The following is a 25,657-nucleotide window of genomic DNA, read 5'->3' as shown; positions in this document are numbered from 1 at the left end:
TTTTTTTCGGGTGTTTTTTTCCATAGTTTTTTTTCTGTTTTTTCATATATATATATATATATATATATATATATATATAATTAGTGTTTCTTTATATTTTAAGACATATTTTTATTTGTCCCAATCAGGAACATTTGCAGTGCAGACAACCAAACTTCCAGTGATGAGCTGAACACCATGAAGTCCAGTCGAAAGAAAACTGCTCTGCTCTAAAAAATAGGACAAAAGTGTCTTCAGCAACACCACCAGAGTTCAAAGCTGCAGAAGAGACCTTCATCTGGTCCTGAGAATCCAGCATAACATCACCTGCTTCTAAATAAAAGGCTCTTTCAACAGCAACTATTTTATTATTTTTTAAAAAAGCTATTTCATTTTATATTTTAACAATAAATGAATGGATCATTAAAAATGTCCACAAAATCAAAGTCAAAAGACATTTGCACAGGTAGAAGCTCTCCACTTATTGTGCTCAAATTCATATTTTACTCTGATAACAACATTAAAGGCAATTACATATTTTGACGTAATTACAAGTTGAAATGACTATAAAAAATCATCATGAGGTTTATGTCACAGAAATCCTACTTTACAATCACACTGCAGTCATTGTTAAATTATTTCCTGTTGCATTTATTATAAACATTTGTATTTATTTACAGTGTCTGTTTTTCTGGTTGAAATGAGATATAAATAATCTACCAGACTTTAAAAATGTATAAATTTCCATGTTATTTTATTTGTCTAAAAATAAATGTCCAAGGTTCCTTATGTTAAACAAGAAATTATCTAATCTGAAATAACAGGTGGTTTTAATTTACAGATGAAAGGTTTCTAAAGAACCATTTATTGATTTATTTAGCTATTTTAAGTACAAGTGTTCTAAACTTTTTTTAACAGTAATCAGAAATTCTGAGGTAACAAACACCAACAACAACAGAAAAACAGTTCCAAGGATTTTTCTTTAGAAAACTGCTCTATAAATGAGCAGTCCTGTGACATGTTTCTGTTTTGTACAGATCAGTGGTTTCTGCCACTAGTCTTCCATGTTTTGGCCCAACACATCATTCCTATTGGACAGCGCAAAGCTACGTCACAGCTCAGAGTGTCGAAAGTTGGATTGGGTTGAACTTTGACCGCGTCAGCCTGCCGACAAGCGGCAATGCGCGTTCCTGTCAGAAGTGTCGCTTTAGCTCAGCTTTTGACGCGGCGCTTCTGACACATCTAAAAAGCAACGTGTCTCATTGAAAATAATGCTTTTTAGACCGATTTGTGAAGCCTTTGACGCTTCTGATGTGTTCAGTGTGAAAGGCCCATTAATTTCAGTGATATGCATCATTTTCAAGTTATTTTCTCAACTAGACAGTAAACCTGGCAGTACTCAGACCTGAAGACTTTGCTCTCCATCAAAGTATGCAACCGGTGCTCATTTAGCCCCTGCATTATGTTGTGTTGCCCCACTAGGGGCACAAACTCATGATATACCAGAGGGGAGGCAGGCACTCGAACCACAAGGCTAAAACCCATGGGCTCTGGCATCTGTGGCCAGAACATCTTTTGGCATTGGGGGGGGTCAGGTTTACTGACTACATATGCACAACAACTCCTGTTGGCCTCTGTCATAGTGTTGTTGTAGAACACTGCAAACAATCACAAAAATGAAGTTCCTGCAGATTAGTAGCGATAACCCTTATCTGAGTCTTCCTAAGTAACCGTACTTTTGACACAAAAATATTCAAGGGGCATCCAAGTTGGGCTGAAACGATTAGTCGAGTAACTCAAATAATTTGATTACAAAAAATGTTTGAGGCACATTCTGTGCTTCAAAGCTTTGTTTAACGTTGTACATTTGCCAGGCCTGTGTGTGGCACTGTAACATCCCCAGAAAAACAAATAGAAGAAGACTAGAGCATGCATAAGCTGTCAAATTAGCACAATAGCTACAGCTTTCCAACGCGACACAGAGTGAAATAAAGGCTTTTGGGAGAAAAACGGTCCATGCTGCTCATCTGAAATAGCTTACTGCGCATTTAAAGTGAAGCAGTGTGTTTGTCAGTTTTTTTAGAAAAACACCATTTCGTCTGCTGCCTGCTCTCCACTGTATGTGGGGAGTGGCTATTCGCACGGCGGCCGGCTGCTGCCTCTCTCTGCCCGGTTTGAGCGGCTCAGCACTGCCCTCACAGCTCCGTCCTCGGCCACACTCCACTCTTCCTTCTGTGTTTTGCTCAGATTCGCACTGAATGTTTCGCTTTTTAATTTTCATTTTGTGAGCAACACACAACACTTCACAAGCAAATAAAATAATAATAATTTTTAAAACATGACTGTGAGGCATGCATGTTCAACCTCCAGCTGAAATTCACTGGCTGAATCGCAGAGAAAGAGGGATTAAAAAAAAAAAAATCACGCAGGGACCCAGTTCACCAACCTTAAAAACAAAAAAACTTGAAAGGGTTACATTTTAAATGATGCATTGATTCTGAAGTTTTGTAACAAACACAGACAGATGCCAAAGAGATTATGGGTAAATGAGCCTCCACTAACATTGACTGGTTGACTCATTTATTCTATGTAAAAGCCAACACGTTAGTGTGACGTGACATGTGTGTTGGTATTTAAATGTGCTTTTGTAAAATATGCCATTTTAATTATATGTAAAAAAAAGAAGAAGCAATTGGTAAAAGCCATAACTAAGTCAAGTTGTGATTTGACAACCGTCTGATGTAACCGGGGTCACAATGCATAGAACACTGCCATCTACTGGTACCCAGACGCTCAGACCCTTGCCCATAATCCTTTGCGTACAGGTTTTTTTTAGCGCCAGCGAGTTCTGTGGTTTAAACAACAGAATCCACAACGACAATTGTAAATGAACATTATACAACCAAAATGTATATTTTTTCTTTATCTGCAGCAAGAGGCTGCAACAATTATCAGGCGCGCAAAGAATTATAATTTATGGGATATCTCAATACTTAGGGCTAATACTGCCATGAACACTACTGGCCAGTAGATGGCAGTAGAGACCGTAGAGCAAACAGGAAAATATTGGAGAAGCAACCTGAGCTTCTTCTGACATTTAAAACAAACACAATAACAATTAACAACATCTATAAACAAAAAAAAAAATCTAAAATCTTTGATATCAGACTTAACAAAAGTTTTTAACTGTTAATGCTTTATTCACATCCCTGCAAAAACATATTAGCGATCTAAAAATTATTGGACCAAAACTTACCGGGAGATAATTGGTCCGATAATGCTTTTCAAAGTTATCTGAAAAGCTAATCCCATAATGAAAACATTAGCTTTGATAGCTAGCGGAACTGTGCCCACCACTGCTAAATACGTTAAAATAAATGGATGACACAAGAAAGTGAAAACACTTATTATAGAAGGAATAAAAATATAATAATAATAATAATAATAATAATAATAATAATGTATGTATGATAATGTAACCCGGAAAAATATATTAATGTATTGACAAAGTTCACAAGATTTGCTACAGTTTAAAAAAGGTTAAAAAGTTTGAATAGTTAAAATATATCATATAAATATGGGTAAATAGCATTTAATTTATGTTTTAAAGGAATAAGAACTGCTAAAACTACCTGGGCATTAGTTAAAAACAAGTAAAGTATAAAATGCTTTTGATGTATCTTATTTTTGTTTTATTGTGATAAAACAAAGGAAGGCCTGTGTCTGTATACCATCGCTGCCAGTCTGTTGTTGTAGTAACTTGATGCGAGTGAAAAAAGTTGGGAGAGAGAAGCTTTTGATTGACCACAAAAACGCACCTTGAAGTCAACATTTGCACCGCTGTTTGAGTGATTAAATGAGTTTCCTGATCGTTAACTCAATGGTCGGTAATGGACACTTGTTTAATGCTTTTTAGGCTACATGTGGACATTTCAGCTAGAAGTTTCTGTGATATTTTAAAGTGGTTTAGCATATGGACATTTAGCATTTGCTGGCTAAGTGAATGCATTGCATGAGAGCTAGTTCAGCTAACTCAGCTGACTACAGAGACTACCTGTTCATCATTCCAGCCTGGATATGAAGACTAGTCATAAGTGAAGTGCTAAAAGTGTGCCTTTGGATGATATCTTTCCCTGGAGATCACTCACTAAAGTTTAAGCTTGGACCACCAGACGGGTAACAGCATCACCATCTTAGGACACGGTTTGGTTTCTTCCTCTTCACATGAATTTGGACAAGACTCCATACCTCTTGAACTACTAAATCAGGTACCTATTTATTTTGATTTTGCTCCGAGAGTGAGGCAGCCATTAAGTTCTGGGCTTGCCGCTCCAAAGCATCACTCATGCCTGCAACTATAAGGATTTGATAACTTATGCTGCGTTTACACATAGGCAGGACGCATTCCAAATGTCATATTTGCGTCATTCTTGGCACATTCCTGACATTCTTAATGTGACTTAATGCATGTGAATAGGTTTCTTAATAGTGTGTGTTGGTGCATGATATTCGTGATTTTCGTAGAGCATGTTTTTGCCTGTCAAAAAATCTTCCACGAATGTGACGCACCACCCTCATTCGGCTCATGTTGTGGTGGTCGCAACCGAGCGTGTTGATCCGTCTTGATTAGTGGTGATCCTTAATAGAGCGTGACAACGTTCTTCTCTGACGTGCGCACAATTAAACCCTGCAGCACCGCATTCAGTTTCATTCCTGCAGTATGCTGAAGAAGGACAGTGACACCAAGTCGGCTAAAAGTCTCGTTCCAGTGCTCATCAGCACGCTCCTGCAGGTGTTCCACCTGCTGCTGCTGTGCCTGATGTTTGGGAAAACAAGCGAGACAAGAGCCACGTTGATCCAGACATCTGGCTCTCTCCGTCTCCTCCTCCTCTCTGCGCCACTCCATGGCACAGAGCCCAACTAAGCATGCAATCACAACATTCTGCTGTGGATTAATCTAGATTTTGAGGAGAAAACTGGAGCAATCTGAATTACTCAGCAGCTGACAGTAGGATGAATATGGGGGTGTGTGTGGAGACAAGTCACCTCATTCACAACAGGACAGAATGTAACGATGCGCTGTTACGCACAATAGCATGGAACAGCACGCAACAGCGCAGAACTTTATTCTTGACCGTGCCATTAACAGTAATGCATGGTAACAGGTTACAGCAGTTCCTGAGGAGAACTGATGCCTCTGCCTCAAATCAAAACATTCCTGATCAGCGGCCAAGAATGTATACTTCATGGCATTCATAACTTGTCGTCGTTATGTGTAAATGCAGCATAAATAAGCTGGCTGGTGTGAGTGTGTGTGACTGGTGAGTGGGCCCCTCACATAGAGTCTATAGTGCAAAATCTGGGATGAGATGTGTTTCATAATGATATGTATGTTTGCGCGTTATACGTTCAGTAAACAAGTTCAACCTTAATTATGGTTTGGTTATTTTGCAAAGTTTGAAAGTGTGTGTGACTATGGTTTGACCACTGTGTGTTAAAAGGGTGAATTAAGAGTTAATATAGTACTTTGAAGGGTACATGGGACTTAAGAAGCAGTAAGTTAAATAATGTAGTTGACCTTCATTAGTCTCTAATACTAAATATAAGAACTTAGGGGGAGGCCTTACCTAGTACCGTGGGTAAGGGGGGCTACAGTAACAAGAACCTAAACAAATTATGAATACATTAAGACAGTAAATTAACATTAAAAAATTATGTAATTAACAGGAAATAAAGTTTGAGTTTTCTAAAAACTGTTGAGGTCTAAGGTTCTAAAAAATTGTGAACTCACACTCCATTCCAACTCATTATAGAAACTCTGCATAATTTATTGCCACCCTTGAAAAATGTCAACTACCTATTTTATTTACCCAATCTAGAGCCCGTGGATCCCCATGGGCAACACACTAGTTCAATGACAATGCTGCAATCTAGCCATCAGAGCCTTCTTATTCTCAATAGAATGAAGAAATAATGGGAAAACCATAATTCTCTAGGATGGCTAGATCACAGCAGGACCACTGAAAGCGTTAACAGATGCAACGGTCTCATGGAATTGCCCAGCTGTGTTGTTGTTTGTGCTGCAATATTCCCTGTAAAGTCAAATGAAAGTGTGGTTTATTTTCTGTAGTGCATTAATGGTGGAACTATTAAAGCACAAGTTAATTTGTTAAAATGTTCATTAATTCATTCATGTCCCAGACCTACTGAAAACCTTATGGAGTTATTGGCCCCCATAAATTTTAGGTGCAGACTTCGAAATATATTTAGAAGTAAATGCAGATTAACTTATTTTGGGATTCAGGGTCATTACCTCAGTGGACAGGTCAAGCTCATGGGCCAAAAAGACATTTGCACAGGTAGAAGCTCTCCACTTATTGTGCTCAAATTCATATTTTACTCTGATAACAACATTAAAGGCAATTACATATTTTGACGTAATTACAAGTTGAAATGACTATAAAAAATCATCATGAGGTTTATGTCACAGAAATCCTACTTTACAATCACACTGCAGTCATTGTTAAATTATTTCCTGTTGCATTTATTATAAACATTTGTATTTATTTACAGTGTCTGTTTTTCTGGTTGAAATGAGATATAAATAATCTACCAGACTTTAAAAATGTATAAATTTCCATGTTATTTTATTTGTCTAAAAATAAATGTCCAAGGTTCCTTATGTTAAACAAGAAATTATCTAATCTGAAATAACAGGTGGTTTTAATTTACAGATGAAAGGTTTCTAAAGAACCATTTATTGATTTATTTAGCTATTTTAAGTACAAGTGTTCTAAACTTTTTTTAACAGTAATCAGAAATTCTGAGGTAACAAACACCAACAACAACAGAAAAACAGTTCCAAGGATTTTTCTTTAGAAAACTGCTCTATAAATGAGCAGTCCTGTGACATGTTTCTGTTTTGTACAGATCAGTGGTTTCTGCCACTAGTCTTCCATGTTTTGGCCCAACACATCATTCCTATTGGACAGCGCAAAGCTACGTCACAGCTCAGAGTGTCGAAAGTTGGATTGGGTTGAACTTTGACCGCGTCAGCCTGCCGACAAGCGGCAATGCGCGTTCCTGTCAGAAGTGTCGCTTTAGCTCAGCTTTTGACGCGGCGCTTCTGACACATCTAAAAAGCAACGTGTCTCATTGAAAATAATGCTTTTTAGACCGATTTGTGAAGCCTTTGACGCTTCTGATGTGTTCAGTGTGAAAGGCCCATTAATTTCAGTGATATGCATCATTTTCAAGTTATTTTCTCAACTAGACAGTAAACCTGGCAGTACTCAGACCTGAAGACTTTGCTCTCCATCAAAGTATGCAACCGGTGCTCATTTAGCCCCTGCATTATGTTGTGTTGCCCCACTAGGGGCACAAACTCATGATATACCAGAGGGGAGGCAGGCACTCGAACCACAAGGCTAAAACCCATGGGCTCTGGCATCTGTGGCCAGAACATCTTTTGGCATTGGGGGGGGTCAGGTTTACTGACTACATATGCACAACAACTCCTGTTGGCCTCTGTCATAGTGTTGTTGTAGAACACTGCAAACAATCACAAAAATGAAGTTCCTGCAGATTAGTAGCGATAACCCTTATCTGAGTCTTCCTAAGTAACCGTACTTTTGACACAAAAATATTCAAGGGGCATCCAAGTTGGGCTGAAACGATTAGTCGAGTAACTCAAATAATTTGATTACAAAAAATGTTTGAGGCACATTCTGTGCTTCAAAGCTTTGTTTAACGTTGTACATTTGCCAGGCCTGTGTGTGGCACTGTAACATCCCCAGAAAAACAAATAGAAGAAGACTAGAGCATGCATAAGCTGTCAAATTAGCACAATAGCTACAGCTTTCCAACGCGACACAGAGTGAAATAAAGGCTTTTGGGAGAAAAACGGTCCATGCTGCTCATCTGAAATAGCTTACTGCGCATTTAAAGTGAAGCAGTGTGTTTGTCAGTTTTTTTAGAAAAACACCATTTCGTCTGCTGCCTGCTCTCCACTGTATGTGGGGAGTGGCTATTCGCACGGCGGCCGGCTGCTGCCTCTCTCTGCCCGGTTTGAGCGGCTCAGCACTGCCCTCACAGCTCCGTCCTCGGCCACACTCCACTCTTCCTTCTGTGTTTTGCTCAGATTCGCACTGAATGTTTCGCTTTTTAATTTTCATTTTGTGAGCAACACACAACACTTCACAAGCAAATAAAATAATAATAATTTTTAAAACATGACTGTGAGGCATGCATGTTCAACCTCCAGCTGAAATTCACTGGCTGAATCGCAGAGAAAGAGGGATTAAAAAAAAAAAAATCACGCAGGGACCCAGTTCACCAACCTTAAAAACAAAAAAACTTGAAAGGGTTACATTTTAAATGATGCATTGATTCTGAAGTTTTGTAACAAACACAGACAGATGCCAAAGAGATTATGGGTAAATGAGCCTCCACTAACATTGACTGGTTGACTCATTTATTCTATGTAAAAGCCAACACGTTAGTGTGACGTGACATGTGTGTTGGTATTTAAATGTGCTTTTGTAAAATATGCCATTTTAATTATATGTAAAAAAAAAGAAGAAGCAATTGGTAAAAGCCATAACTAAGTCAAGTTGTGATTTGACAACCGTCTGATGTAACCGGGGTCACAATGCATAGAACACTGCCATCTACTGGTACCCAGACGCTCAGACCCTTGCCCATAATCCTTTGCGTACAGGTTTTTTTTAGCGCCAGCGAGTTCTGTGGTTTAAACAACAGAATCCACAACGACAATTGTAAATGAACATTATACAACCAAAATGTATATTTTTTCTTTATCTGCAGCAAGAGGCTGCAACAATTATCAGGCGCGCAAAGAATTATAATTTATGGGATATCTCAATACTTAGGGCTAATACTGCCATGAACACTACTGGCCAGTAGATGGCAGTAGAGACCGTAGAGCAAACAGGAAAATATTGGAGAAGCAACCTGAGCTTCTTCTGACATTTAAAACAAACACAATAACAATTAACAACATCTATAAACAAAAAAAAAAATCTAAAATCTTTGATATCAGACTTAACAAAAGTTTTTAACTGTTAATGCTTTATTCACATCCCTGCAAAAACATATTAGCGATCTAAAAATTATTGGACCAAAACTTACCGGGAGATAATTGGTCCGATAATGCTTTTCAAAGTTATCTGAAAAGCTAATCCCATAATGAAAACATTAGCTTTGATAGCTAGCGGAACTGTGCCCACCACTGCTAAATACGTTAAAATAAATGGATGACACAAGAAAGTGAAAACACTTATTATAGAAGGAATAAAAATATAATAATAATAATAATAATAATAATAATAATAATAATGTATGTATGATAATGTAACCCGGAAAAATATATTAATGTATTGACAAAGTTCACAAGATTTGCTACAGTTTAAAAAAGGTTAAAAAGTTTGAATAGTTAAAATATATCATATAAATATGGGTAAATAGCATTTAATTTATGTTTTAAAGGAATAAGAACTGCTAAAACTACCTGGGCATTAGTTAAAAACAAGTAAAGTATAAAATGCTTTTGATGTATCTTATTTTTGTTTTATTGTGATAAAACAAAGGAAGGCCTGTGTCTGTATACCATCGCTGCCAGTCTGTTGTTGTAGTAACTTGATGCGAGTGAAAAAAGTTGGGAGAGAGAAGCTTTTGATTGACCACAAAAACGCACCTTGAAGTCAACATTTGCACCGCTGTTTGAGTGATTAAATGAGTTTCCTGATCGTTAACTCAATGGTCGGTAATGGACACTTGTTTAATGCTTTTTAGGCTACATGTGGACATTTCAGCTAGAAGTTTCTGTGATATTTTAAAGTGGTTTAGCATATGGACATTTAGCATTTGCTGGCTAAGTGAATGCATTGCATGAGAGCTAGTTCAGCTAACTCAGCTGACTACAGAGACTACCTGTTCATCATTCCAGCCTGGATATGAAGACTAGTCATAAGTGAAGTGCTAAAAGTGTGCCTTTGGATGATATCTTTCCCTGGAGATCACTCACTAAAGTTTAAGCTTGGACCACCAGACGGGTAACAGCATCACCATCTTAGGACACGGTTTGGTTTCTTCCTCTTCACATGAATTTGGACAAGACTCCATACCTCTTGAACTACTAAATCAGGTACCTATTTATTTTGATTTTGCTCCGAGAGTGAGGCAGCCATTAAGTTCTGGGCTTGCCGCTCCAAAGCATCACTCATGCCTGCAACTATAAGGATTTGATAACTTATGCTGCGTTTACACATAGGCAGGACGCATTCCAAATGTCATATTTGCGTCATTCTTGGCACATTCCTGACATTCTTAATGTGACTTAATGCATGTGAATAGGTTTCTTAATAGTGTGTGTTGGTGCATGATATTCGTGATTTTCGTAGAGCATGTTTTTGCCTGTCAAAAAATCTTCCACGAATGTGACGCACCACCCTCATTCGGCTCATGTTGTGGTGGTCGCAACCGAGCGTGTTGATCCGTCTTGATTAGTGGTGATCCTTAATAGAGCGTGACAACGTTCTTCTCTGACGTGCGCACAATTAAACCCTGCAGCACCGCATTCAGTTTCATTCCTGCAGTATGCTGAAGAAGGACAGTGACACCAAGTCGGCTAAAAGTCTCGTTCCAGTGCTCATCAGCACGCTCCTGCAGGTGTTCCACCTGCTGCTGCTGTGCCTGATGTTTGGGAAAACAAGCGAGACAAGAGCCACGTTGATCCAGACATCTGGCTCTCTCCGTCTCCTCCTCCTCTCTGCGCCACTCCATGGCACAGAGCCCAACTAAGCATGCAATCACAACATTCTGCTGTGGATTAATCTAGATTTTGAGGAGAAAACTGGAGCAATCTGAATTACTCAGCAGCTGACAGTAGGATGAATATGGGGGTGTGTGTGGAGACAAGTCACCTCATTCACAACAGGACAGAATGTAACGATGCGCTGTTACGCACAATAGCATGGAACAGCACGCAACAGCGCAGAACTTTATTCTTGACCGTGCCATTAACAGTAATGCATGGTAACAGGTTACAGCAGTTCCTGAGGAGAACTGATGCCTCTGCCTCAAATCAAAACATTCCTGATCAGCGGCCAAGAATGTATACTTCATGGCATTCATAACTTGTCGTCGTTATGTGTAAATGCAGCATAAATAAGCTGGCTGGTGTGAGTGTGTGTGACTGGTGAGTGGGCCCCTCACATAGAGTCTATAGTGCAAAATCTGGGATGAGATGTGTTTCATAATGATATGTATGTTTGCGCGTTATACGTTCAGTAAACAAGTTCAACCTTAATTATGGTTTGGTTATTTTGCAAAGTTTGAAAGTGTGTGTGACTATGGTTTGACCACTGTGTGTTAAAAGGGTGAATTAAGAGTTAATATAGTACTTTGAAGGGTACATGGGACTTAAGAAGCAGTAAGTTAAATAATGTAGTTGACCTTCATTAGTCTCTAATACTAAATATAAGAACTTAGGGGGAGGCCTTACCTAGTACCGTGGGTAAGGGGGGCTACAGTAACAAGAACCTAAACAAATTATGAATACATTAAGACAGTAAATTAACATTAAAAAATTATGTAATTAACAGGAAATAAAGTTTGAGTTTTCTAAAAACTGTTGAGGTCTAAGGTTCTAAAAAATTGTGAACTCACACTCCATTCCAACTCATTATAGAAACTCTGCATAATTTATTGCCACCCTTGAAAAATGTCAACTACCTATTTTATTTACCCAATCTAGAGCCCGTGGATCCCCATGGGCAACACACTAGTTCAATGACAATGCTGCAATCTAGCCATCAGAGCCTTCTTATTCTCAATAGAATGAAGAAATAATGGGAAAACCATAATTCTCTAGGATGGCTAGATCACAGCAGGACCACTGAAAGCGTTAACAGATGCAACGGTCTCATGGAATTGCCCAGCTGTGTTGTTGTTTGTGCTGCAATATTCCCTGTAAAGTCAAATGAAAGTGTGGTTTATTTTCTGTAGTGCATTAATGGTGGAACTATTAAAGCACAAGTTAATTTGTTAAAATGTTCATTAATTCATTCATGTCCCAGACCTACTGAAAACCTTATGGAGTTATTGGCCCCCATAAATTTTAGGTGCAGACTTCGAAATATATTTAGAAGTAAATGCAGATTAACTTATTTTGGGATTCAGGGTCATTACCTCAGTGGACAGGTCAAGCTCATGGGCAGCTACCATTGAGCCCATTGCAACAGCAACAGAAGCAGAGGCAGCAACTCGTCCCTGTCTGTCACGAGGTTCCACCCGCTCAGCAGGGAGGACCAGGAAGTCTGGAGCAGCAACGGGATGGACGTATTCACGTGGAAAGAGTCCAGACTTTCCGCACACAGCTCCAAACCGCCACCCTGCATAGAGTATATACAGGTGCATCTCAAAAAAATTACATTATTATAAGAAAGTGCAATTTTTTAATCAGGTATTTCAACAAGTGAAAATTTTGTATATTATAGATTAATTACATATAAAGGTGAAATGGCTATGATAGGCTCCAGATTTTGGAGCTGTAAGAGATCAATCCACAGAAAGGATTCATAATACAGAAATGTCAAAGTTCAGAAAAGTACTTGGTTGGGGCTCCTTTTGAATGATTTACTGCATCAGTAGGGTTTGGCATGGAGGCAATCAGCCTGTGGCACTGTTGAGGTGTTATGGAAGCCCAGGTAGTTTTGATATCAGCCTTCAGCTCATCTGGATTGTTGGTTCTAGTGTCTCTAATCTTCCTCTTGACAATATCCCCATAGAGAGAGGCACTGTCTTCCCCCAGACTCTGGGACCTTTATTTCCAAATTAAATGCAAGATTGACTTTTCTGAAAAGAGGACATTGAAATACTAAGCAACTGTCCACGTTTTTCTCCTTAGCCCTGCTTGCTTCTGACATTTACTCTGGTTCAGGTGTGGCTTGACTCTCAGAATGCAGCACCTGCAGTCCATTTCCTGGACACATCTCTGCATGGTGGCTCTTGATGCAGTGACTCCAGCTTCAGTCCACTCCTTGCGAAGCTCCCACAAGTTCTTCAGTTGGCTTTGCCTGACAATATTTTCAAGGCTGTGAGCATCCCTGCTGATGGTGCATCTTTTCCAGCCACACTTTTCTATTCAACTTTCCTTGAATAGGCTTTGATCCAGCACTCTGTGAACAGTTAGCCCGTTCAGCAGTGACCTTCCGTGACTTCTCCTCATTGTGAAGGGTTTCAGTGAGTGTCTTGAAATGGACTGCTTTTCAATATGAATCAGAAACTCAAAATGCTTTCCAATGACGCTTCGCATTCACCCATTCATGTCAGGATGCTACCATGCAAGGTGCTCACAACACATCAGAAGCAACTTGGGGATTAAGGACCTTGCCCGAGGGCCCTTAGTGATTTTCTGGCCTGACAGAGATCTAAAACAAGGATCCTCTGGTCTCAAGCCTACCACTTAACCACTAGACCATCACTTGGTCATTTGCCTCTTCTAGGAAATGTCAAGGCAGAATTCTCCCCTGTGATTGTGGTTGTGTGTACTGAACCAGACTGATAAATTCATGGTATTTATAGTGCATAAATAGTAACTCAAACTTGAAATGAAATATTCTAATATTTTGAAATACATGGTTTCTGTGTTTTGAGGTGTAATTTGAGGGCCGTAATTCTGAAAATTAAAACACAAAATTTTTGAAACAGTTTAGTTTATATGTAATGAATCTAGCATACATAAAATTTTATTTTTTGTGGCATTCTAATTTTAATACATCTGTTTCATTTCCACACAGAGGTACACAAACAAATGCTGCACAGAAATCCAAAGGAATGTCAGGCAGCCAGCGTGTGTGTAGTGCAGTAGTGCATGTGGGCAGCAGCATAAGATACTGTGTGGGAGCAGAGGAAACACAACAGCTCAGAAAACTAACTTCACATGCATCAGGAACATATGAGTGTAATAAGAGATTATATGTTGTTTTTGTACAAGGTACTGGTAATTTGCAGAATGCAGTTACAATATCATACATGCTACTGCACAAACGGAAGATGCAAAGAACCCAAAATTATTATTTTGCCTCTTTCATCCAGTGTTATTCATCAGCACAGGCAGAACAGATGACAGTGTTGAACATTATTATTACTTACTGAGGCGCTGCTGGGCCGATAGCATAGATTTACATTTACGCTATCTGTCCATACCTGCCCGCAGTAACAGGCGGGTATTGGGATACCCGACCGCTGTGCATAAAGTGATGATGTCATAGCATGCGCAACCCAAGAACTGTCCACAGACAATAACATGAAAAGGAGAGAAGTGTGTGTTGGTACCAATATGGATATTCTGGATGATTTTATCATGGATAGTCCAACAATGAACAGCAGCCAAAGCAGCCAGCTTGATGAGGATGCCCTGGTGAATTTGGAGACCAGCGCGGTACCAGCCAACACTACAAAAGTTAAAGTGAGCCAACTTTTTACATAAGTGTTTGCTGGGTGTTGTGCGTTTTGAAATGACATTAAATATTGTTAATGTGATTCCACGTGTTGTGTATCTCAGTAAGTGATAATAATACAAATAACATGCAGTTGTCGTGCGGTATGCATTTTCTGAGTCCCGACGTCTATGCCCAGTCGCCCAAAATGACCGATATTCGCCCAAGTTAGGCGAGGGCGAATATCGGTCATTTTGGGCGACTGGGCATGGACATCGGGCCTCTAAAAATGCATACCGCCCTCCAAAAGCATGTTATTGTATTATCACTTCCTGATTCTTTCTCATCATGTTAGGTAACACTTTATATTAACTGCATGCTATAAAGCATTTGTAAAGCATTTCTAAAGTGTAAGTAGATGCTTAAGTAACTACTTGTAAAACATTTACAAAGCATTCTTTTTTATTAGCTGCTCAATGATAAGAACATAAATAGATGGCTTAATAATTATTAATAACAAAATATGTAATGTCTTTATAAAACATTCATAAAAATTTTTTTAATTCTCTATAAACCATTCAGGAAAAGTTGATCATTAATTGTTTACCATTTACAAACGTAAAATCAGACACTATTCATTAGTGATAAAAAATACTTCACAAATCATATTTTTATTGTCTTTACATTTTTTTCCTCACAAATTAAGCATTCTTTTTTATTAGCCACTCATTGGTAAGCACAGAAATAGATGGCTTAATCATGATTAATAACAAAATATGTAATGTCTTTATAAAACATTTATGAATGTTTTTTAATTCTCCATAAACCATTTAAGAACCCCACAATAACTACTTCTCTCTGCACGTATTGGTGGTTCATCACCTTCTTCTGTTCTTTTAGCTGCTACCTGCTCTCTAATTCTTTCCTCTTTTCCTTTTTAGCTCTCTCAAATACTGTACCTGCAATTAAGGAGGTCCTCATATTGCGCTTTTTCCCAGTGCCATCTTTTTTATTTTTATTATTATTATTTTATTTATGTATTTATGATTATTTATTAGTCCTTATGTTTATTTTATTTTATTCAATTCCTTAATTTTTTGCACCCAATCGTTTATTTATTTTACGTTTTATTAAATACATTTCTTAATTTTAGGCAGCCAATCTTTTCTAGGAATATAAACCTATTTTTTCAAACCAAATAAGATGTGATTTTACTTACCTCACCGACAAATGGCTGCAACACCAAGTGCAAATGATACTATATCGCCAACAGATGGCAGCAGCTCACACAATTTTCAACAAATTAAAATGGCGAGGAAGACATCCTACGACATTTCCTGTTTCTGTTCTCATTGTCAACGAACATCTGAGGAGAAAGATGGTTTTAACCATTTTTTCAGACCGTATGGACTAATGCTGCTTAATCACTGGTATTCTCACGCACACTTCCCAGCAGACACTTCACCGAAAGCAATGGTTAATCAGCTACGCGCGTAAGTGTTAGCGAAAGCTAGGCTAAAGCTGCATTGGCTAACCGTTTTCGTACCAAATCTAACTTCTTAATGTATTCTAAGGTTGAAATTCATGAAGTGGACACTTTGTTTCCATCCGAGAGGCTACCCACTTGATCAATGTGAATTTATATCGTCAGATGTAAAACCTCATTAGTTTCTTTTTAATACCAGTTAGCCGATTAGCCGCTATTGCTTAGCGGCACAAGTTTAGATATTGATTAGCAACTAATGGTGGCGCAATTACTCGCAAATCGACACCACCTCCTAACTGAACACTTTAACATTTTGTGACGAATGAACCCGCACTCATCTAATACCGCCGTACAAATTCCTCAAAACAAAATATGCAGTGATAAGTATTTGTGAATGGATATATAAGTGAATTGGTCAACTGTTGGTGACTCTGACACATATAAATAACCCTAACACATATAAATAACATCTAAAAAATGAGTTATAATGCAAATGTAACCTTCACTTTAGTTAAGCTCACACCAAATACTTTACTAACAGCTTGTAAAGGCTTTATAATAGTATTTTTAAGTTTACTAATGCGTTGATAAGCATTTATAAATCGACATATAAAAGTGAACTGGTCAACTGTTTGAGATTGTGATTAAAATATATATTAAGTATATACATATGAGTTATAAAACAAATTTAACCATCACTTTAGTTAAGCTCACACCAAATACTTTACTAACAGCTTGTAAAGGCTTTATAATAGTATTTTTAAGTTTACTAATGCGTTGATAAGCATTTAGAAATGGAGATATAAAAGTGAATGTCAACTTTGAGACCGTGAATAAAATATATATTAAACATATACAAATGAGTTATAAAACAAAGTTGTACATACATAAAATCTTTAAAACGGCATACTTATAGTGATGGGGAAAGAGACTTGAGCTTTGTACATTATTAACAAATGATACATAAAGTATTAAGGAATAAGGATAAGTAGTTAATGCGCTCTTTACAAATGTTATATCTGATACATTGAGCATCAACTAATGGTTTATTAATGCTTAGTAAAGACTTAATTTGTGAGGAAAAATGTAAAGACAATAAAAATTTGATTTGTAAAGTATTTCTTATCACTAATGAATAGTGTTGAATGAATGAATGAACTAATGAATGAATTATTGTATGGCTTTTGCCTTACAATATAAGCGTGATTCTTAGACTACGGGCAATTATTATGTCCTTTGATCATATTGTATGAAAAACAGAAAAAATAGTTATCTTTACAATGAAAGTGTGTTAAGAAATTTGTTCAAGTAGTCTTTGATGACTTTTTCACCTTTTTTCCAGCATCATTACATGCAAATATTGCCATTTTGTGCTTGTCCGACACCCAGACTTTTGATCTTCAATGATAAAAATGAATGGTAAAGAAACATTTTTTCTAATGTTTTAAAATATCTCTGAATAAAATATAAGTAAAATAATCAAAACATAATTGGGGTATTCAATGTCATACAACTGTTGTGATTTTTTTAAACAAAATGTAGTTGTCCCACACTATTGCCGTAATTTCCACCACAACACTGTAATGTCCCTTTAAACAGTTTGTATGAAAGATTGTTTGGGTAGTTTCTATGGAGATAAACAGTGACATCAGAGCACATGTATATAGCACCAAATCACAACAAACAGTTGCCCCAAGGCGCTTTATATTGTAAGGCAATGGTGTGGTGGAAATTACATTTACAAGGCCAATAGTGCCCGTAGTTAAAGAATCACCCATAAAGCGCCTTGGGGCAACTGTTTGTTGTGATTTGGCGCTATATAAATAAAATTGATTTGATTTCATTTAGTGCCTGATTTTACGTTTGTAAATGATGAACTATTAATGATCAACATTTCTTAAATGGTTTATGGAGAATTAAAATCATTTATAAATGTTTTATAAAGACATTACATATTTTGTTATTAACAATTATTAAGCCATCTATTTATGTTCTTACAATGAGTAGCTAATAAAAAAGAAAGCTTTGTAAATGCTTTACAAGTAGTTACTTATACATTTACTTACACTTTATAAATGCTTTACTAATGCTTTATAGCGTGCAGTTAATATAAAGTGTTACCTAATGTTAATTTGTTTTCTATTTCCTTTCTATGTGTATTTTGTATTGTGTGCTATTCCTAAATTAATACAATTAAATATAAAGCAGAATCACAAAAGTCAAGGCCCTAGTGATATTTAATGCTGACTAGGATTTGCCACAGATAAATGATCCATGGGTTTTAACGTGACAGGAGCTGAGACAGAGTGACATACAGGTTTATTATCACAGCAAACCCAAACAAGTCAGACAACAAACAAAACCAAAGACCGCAGGCAGATCACACTAAAAAAAACCAAACTGATGCATTGGATGAACTCAATTCAATTATGTGCAAGATTCCCATCAACTAAATTTATGTAGCCCCAACTGAAATAAAGCACATCCATGCAAGATAATTTAATTTAATTTAGTTGGGACTACATATACATATTTATTAGATGGAAATCCTGCCATAATTGAACTGAGTTCATCCAGTGAGTCATTTGTTTGTGTGATACACTCAAAAAAAAAAAAAAAAAACTGACTCATTGGATTGGATTCCATCTAATAAATATATGTAGTCCCAACTCAATAAAATTACAATATCTTACATGGATGTGTTTTATTTGAGTTGGGGCTACATATATTTATTAGATGGAAATCCTGCCCATAATTGAATTGAGTTCATCCAATGAGTCATTTGTTTGTGTGATACACTCAAAAAACTAACTCTTTGGATTGGATTCGATCTAATAAATATGTCATCCCAATTCAATTAAATTACATTACCTTGCATGGATGTGTTTTATTTATGTTGGGGCTACATATATTTATTAGATGTAAATCCTGCACATAATTGAATTGAGTTCATCCATAGAGCCATTTTTTGAGTGCACTTCCACCATAGTGAGCATCACAATAGCTTCAGTAATATAATAACAAACAAGATTTTTGCTCACCAACTCTAGATGAATGGATCACATTCAGTCTGGATCACATTAGTAACAGAATGTGCCTCCCTTTTTTAATTTCAGGATTACAAAAAAACTAGGTAAAATGTTGAAAATGGCTTTATAGCTTCAGACTCCTTTAAAAATTTCCACAATTTGTTGCTCGAATTTCAATTTGAATAGGTTTATTTCAACTACTTGAAAGAAAACAACAAATAAACCAACAGATATTTTTTTGAAACATAAAAAAACATAATTTGCGCATAGTTTATCTGTCTGTCTGTTCCCCTATTCCTACCAAACTTGGTATGTGGATGAAGATCAACGCTGGACTTGTCCTTACAGGGTTATCTTGAGCAAAATTCAAGGTCGTTGGGGTCAAAGGTCAAAGTTTCAGTTTTTTACTCTGATTTGCCCCAAAGGTAGCACACAAATGGAGGTGGATTCTGGAATTTCCCAGGCGAAGTCAAATTTGCCAAAGGTCACTCAATGAGGTAAAGGTCATGCCTGCCTGTCTGTCTGTTAGCCTGCTTCTCCCAGCATCTTTTGCTGATTTCTGTCACACTTGGTACGCCAGTGAAGGTTGACCTCAAAGTTGCACTTAAAGGTCAAGATCAAGAAAAGTGATTTTTAACCTGATCTGAACCAAACGTGACACAAACGTAGATAGATTCAAGAATGGGGCAAGGAATATCAGCCAGAGGCAAATAATTTTGAGTGAAGATCAAAGTCACTGGGGTCCAATGTCAGATTGCTGGAGCCATGACTGTCTTCATGCCCATGGATATTATTACCAAATATTCATTAAGAATAAACAACCAAAAATTTTGAAAGAAAAATAACTGCAAAGATGGAAAAGTTATCAACTTGAACAGAAGCTTGTGCTCAGAACTTTAGAATTTAACCATCTGAATCCAGATGATGTTGGAGCAACATGGTACCACATTTAATTTGTACTCTCAGTAATGTTTTTAAGTCAGTGACAGTGAAAGAGCAGCCAAATGTATCAAAAATAATTTTATCTGTTGACCAAAATAAATCACATTCAAAATTATGGTAGCCGCCACACACATATTTTGGGGATTGGAGGAAGGACTGAAAAAAGTGACAAGCAGCAAAGCAAACACACAAAGGCAAAACATCGCCAAACCCACCAAACTCAGACGTGTCCCTCTTGAGCTCTTCCAGAAGCATGACCTTCTTCCTCACTATGCAGCCGTAATATTTACCTGAACAGTGACACGAGGCCGTAGGTGTGACGCAAAGTAATCACAGGCATAATGTAAGACACCTTGAACAAATTAAGGACCCCAGACACTGCCACGTGTGCTGTATAAGTGTGCAGCTCTCACCAGCATCCAGCCCATCCATGTGCTGTAGTCTAATAATGTCCCCCTTGTGGAAGCTCAGCAGATTTCTGTCCTCAGTGATGTAATTCCTCACCGCCACCACATACTCAGAGTCCTGACAGAGACAGTGGTGGCATCAAACAACAATCTGTGCATTCAGACTGACAGCGAGTGGATGTGTGAGCCATGATTACGCCCGCCAAGGACGTAATAAAATCATCAGTGGTTATTTGTCTGTTTGTTTGTTAGCAGGATTACATCAAAACTACAGCACAGATTTTGATGAAATTTTCACCACAGATACATATTAGGTTACGAACAAACCCATTCAATTTTGGAGGTGATCCAGATTCGGATCCAGATTCTGGATCAAGTTTCACTTTATATAGGCTTTGAAAGATTACCAATAGCAGGATTACGTCAAAACTACTGCATGAATTTTGATTAAATTTTCAATACAGATACATATTAGGCCAGGGAAGACTCCATTAAATTTTGGGGGTGATCTGGATCCGCTGTCGCAGATCGAACAGTCCGCTCCTAAAAATCGGTCCGCCTTTTGCATCTGCGCATGCGTCGTTTCAGACCACAGCAGCACATCTGAGAAGGAATCTCTTCACCCAAAGCAATCAAATGGATTAATGGGATCAGATGATGAAGGTAAAACCTCTTAAAGTTTTATTTCATTCTAAAGTCAGTTTTAAGCTGAAACGAGGCTGTTTTAAGCAGAAACGAGGTGAAATTCCGTGACGCTTTGAAATGTCTGGCGCGCAGTGAACGCATCAGCTAGCAGCTTGTTTAGCCGCAGTGCTCTGATCGCTTCTGCCGCTTTTTATGATGAAATAATGCTGAATTTATGTGGAAATGATTGTTGTACAAAAGCTTCAGATATCTGTTGCTGAGATAGATGATGACTTGAGTGCAGATTTAAGCAGAAATGAGGTCTTAATTCGTGAACCGCATCATCAAGGGGGACCGATTTTTAGGGGGGCCGTTCGGGCTGCAACACCAGATCCAGATTCTGGATCAAGTTTCACTTTATATAGGCTTTGAAGGATTACAAGGACTGTTAGAAAAGTATCCGACGTTTTGATTTTTTGCAAAAACCGCGGCGCGCCCTCAGCCGTTGTGGGCCGTCTTTAATCCAGTTGTAATGCTCCTTAATCTGTGTGATACCCATAAGATCTTCACCGAAAGCCATCTGAATTTTCCGAATGGTTTCCACCTGGCTGTCTCTCACAGTTTCTGAAAAATTTTGATGCAGTAAAGCGGCAGTTGCTCAGCCATTTTCCTGACAATGAAAATCCGCGGGGGGGGCTGGACCACTCCTCCCACAAGGCGTGCTCACAGGCGAATGACGCAACCGACAGGCGTGAAAAAACTCATGCGTGCGCACGAAGGTTCAAGCTTGGCTGATGCAATCACACATGATTCAAATCCATATAGTTTTTGCAAAAAATAAAAAGGTCGGATACTTTTCTAACAGACCTCGTACGTCAAAACTACTTCAGTTTCTCACCAAATTTTCACCACATTACAAATGAGGCCATGGAAGACTCCATTAAATTTTGGAGGTGATCCAGATCCGAATCTGGATTCTGGCTCAAGATTTCATTTTTTATATGTTTTGAAGAATTACATCAAAATTCTTCACAGATTCTCACCAGATTTGTACGACAGATAGATATTAGAGAATGGAAGACTCCACTGAGTTTTCAAGGTGATATGGATCCAGATCCTGGATCAAGATTCACTTTATATAGGCATTGAAGCATTACATCAAAACTACTTCAAGGATTCTCGCCAAATTTTCACCACAGATAGATATTAGCCATGGAAGACTCCACTGAATTTTGGAGGTGATCCGGATTGGCAGACGTCAGACATCTCTGATTGCTCTTGTTATATAATATTGCTACATTCACTGGATCAAATTGACAACTGGTTCCAGGCTACCCCTGCCCACTCTCCATGTAATATACAGTTGCATCAGGAGGAGCATCTGGTGTCAAACCTGTGCCAAATCAACATGTATATCCATATCAGATCGACTGTGGTGAACCCCAGTGTGGAAAAAGAGAGAAACCAAAACTAGTCTCAGTAGTTCATATGATGCATTGAGTAAGGATTTCATAAAGGTCAAAACAAACCTCTCTTTTCATTCTCAGGATAAATAAATGTTTATTAGGAGTAATTCAAAGCCTTTGGTATTCTGAGCAGTTTAAATCTAAAATCGGCAAGTTACTGAGATCTGAGTCCGCGTGAATGTTGTTGTTGTCTGCTACTGTGGTAACTTTTCAGTTTCTGATAGATTTTCATTACAGCATGTAAAAAACCTATTTTTGAAAATAATGTTGCAACAGAATAAAGAACGTGCAATCACACACAAACTGACGGGTATAATACAAAGCACTGCACCTTTTTCACCCTCATTTTTTAAAAATCCATCCTTCAAGCTCACAAAATGATACTCCATACTAGTTGTTTGCATGCTTTATACACACACACACACACACACACACACACACACACACACACACACACACACACACACACACACACACACACACACACACACACACACACACACACACACACACACACACATATGTATTTATATATACACACCACTGCATGCACATTTTCTCCAATTCTGGCTGAAGAAGCCTATAACACCTTCAGAGTTTCCAGAGTTGTCTGAATGTTTTGGTGGCTTCCCTCACGAGTCGTCGTCTTGCACATTTATTAAATTTTTTGTGGACTGCCAACTCCAGACAGATTTATTACATAATACTGCAGTGTTTGTATTTCTTAATGATTGATATAAATAAAGTCCAAAACCTATTCAGTGACCTGCAAATGTTCGTATATACACCCCTTGATGTGTCTAAAGAAAACTGCCTGAAAATGTGATGATGTGTATTAAAAATTATCCCAAATATTTACTTTGTTCAATTACTTATGGGCTTTAATTTATGAACATTATAGACTTAAATAGCCATAATTCCAAAATGGATAATGTGATATTGTTATTAATAAACCCTTTGAGTTGAAGTTGATAGTCTACAGGCACATCTTGATTTATTTAATTTGTACTCCATTGTGATGGTGTACAGAGGCAAATATTACAAAAATCCCACTATCCAAATACTGAAACTTTGAAAATTCTCTTTCTTTCTGAAAGACTTTTGGCACTTTGATGAGTAAATTTAACTTGAACACCAAATGCAAAAAGCATTAAAACCTTATAAAATGGGGAAAAAAGCCACCTGACCTTCTTGAGCTCGGTGAGGAAATGGTCGATCATGTGTTTGACCTGCGCCGCCTTGGCAGAGAAGAGGATCAGCTTCTCGTTGGTCAGGTTGAACTCCAGCATGTTGTTTGATGGAACTGACACAAAAAGGATGTCCGAGTAGCTGCACAGGAAGTGATAAGAAAATAAACCAAGAAGCAAACATAAATTCACAGACAGTGGAGGTTGTACGGACATTCCTTTGCCTCTTCCTCTGCCTTATCTCAATCCAGTGCATTTCAAAACTGTAAATCCTAAACTAAAAAAAAACTTACATTTAACCACTTGCAGCTCTTTGGTTCTCATAAGACTGGCCATTGTAAGGGACTGAGTTTGTATAACTTCAATCAAACAGTATTTTCAGCATGAAATAAAAAAAAAAGGTTTTTACATGTTCACATTTTAGTAAGTTGATAACTTACAAGATGTTCATACAGAATTGGTCACAGTTTAAAAAACAGTTGGACATGGTTTATCAACCATTTTAAAATAAAGAGTTTGATCATAAAATGGGAACTGCAACACGTAATTCATTCTGAGGCAGCACAAAGTGGTTACCACTGTTGCCTCACAACATGAAGATCGTGGGATTGCTTCCCGCCTGATCCTTTCTGTGTGAAGTTTCCATGTTCTGCCCATGTTTGTGTGGAGTGCTCCAGCTTACTTTCAAAGACACGCAAGTTACATGAACTGGAAATGTTAAAGTGACCCCTGAATTAACAGCCCAGTCTCACGTTTTTTTTTTTTTCATGCTCCCGTGACGAAATTAGTCAAAATTTTGTGATGGGGCTTTTTTTTAAACTCATTACCAATCCTACTCCCACCCCCCATACCTAACCTTAACCATAATCTAATCTTACTCCTTCCCCCGACCCTAACCATAACCACCACGACCCCCCCCGCTTCACTTTTAATTTCATGCAGCCATCACGGAATGAATGAGAATAAATTTGTGCTGCCGTGACAAAAATGAGGCGCTTTTCATCACAATATCACAAACCAATAGATTAATGTATATTTCGTGCTGCTGAATCACAACTTGCGATGAGACCAGGTTGGAATTAAAGTGCCTGTCTTTGTCCAGAAGCCAGCATAGTGAACCTGGAATAGTAGTAAAAGAGTAAAAGTTTTTTTTTCTTCTGATTTTGGTAGTGTTGGGGTCTCTCTTCAAGAACTGAGTGATGGCCAGCTGCCACTATTATGGAATTTCCACAGGTGGGACAAAGTCACTCTCAAGTCATAAATCTGCAAGTCCCAAGTCAAGTCTCAAGTCATAATGACCACCATTTGTTTGCAAGATGATGAGACTTGACTTGGGACTTGCAGATTGATGACTTGAGAATGACTTGACAGTGACTTCGTCCCACCTCTGGGAATTTCAGATATTAACCCTTTGATGTCTACATGCCTCATCTTTTGAGTCAATATTCTTTTTTCATGGAATTATTCCCCACTGAATGGACATACTTCACTTTTTCTGAATGCAAACTGACCCCCAGTACATCTTTGACTCATGACTATGGCTAATTAATGAGATTATCACTTTAACCTTTTGTTTCCACAGCTGACAATGACAATCCAGTCATTTTCGTAAAGGTCAGGAAATGTAATTTTGTCCAGTCATTTTCCTAAAGGTAAGGAAATGTAATTTTGTATTGATATTCTTGATATTTTGAGGATAAAAGGTAAGCTGTTCAACTAGCTAGTTCTTGGCTTACGTCACTGGTTAGTGTCCAAGTCTCACTACGATATCGTCAGAAAGGTAGCCCCTTTTGCTTGGACCTTGAATCTCCTGCAAAGATATCAGCACCACCAAACACATCTGTCCAGCGACCTCATGACTCCAGATCTTCACAGGCATCTTCTGATCTCAAGGAACGGAGACATGAATGTCATTGCAAAGATAAGTAAATGCTTCCACGAGTCTACATACAGATAGACTTCTGACGGCCAAGCCCAGGGATCCACTGAAAGAGTGGATTTTAGTCCTGATCCAGGACAATCGCAAACCCAGACATTCTGATTCTTCACTCAGCTTCTCAAGTGCAACAAACTGT

The 25,657-nt window shown here is 38.0% G+C and overlaps 1 protein-coding gene across 1 annotated transcript in view; it reads right to left on the bottom strand.

Moving 5' to 3' along the window:
* Positions 1–25,657, bottom strand: part of myo15aa (myosin XVAa) — a 179,581-nt gene that overhangs the window by 47,706 nt on the left and 106,218 nt on the right. Inside the window, exons 48-51 of the mRNA XM_034191347.1 lie at positions 23,583–23,724; positions 20,312–20,423; positions 20,114–20,188; positions 12,190–12,392 (exon numbers count right to left, since the gene is read on the bottom strand). Of these exons, the coding sequence (XP_034047238.1) occupies positions 12,190–12,392; positions 20,114–20,188; positions 20,312–20,423; positions 23,583–23,724 (532 nt within the window). The remainder of the gene's footprint in view (positions 1–12,189; positions 12,393–20,113; positions 20,189–20,311; positions 20,424–23,582; positions 23,725–25,657) is intronic.

Source organism: Thalassophryne amazonica, chromosome 16, assembly GCF_902500255.1.
Source record: "Thalassophryne amazonica chromosome 16, fThaAma1.1, whole genome shotgun sequence".
Classification (NCBI taxonomy): domain Eukaryota; kingdom Metazoa; phylum Chordata; class Actinopteri; order Batrachoidiformes; family Batrachoididae; genus Thalassophryne; species Thalassophryne amazonica.
The sequence above is the reverse complement of the archived record's forward strand: the minus strand, read 5'-3'. Positions and strand labels throughout refer to the sequence as shown.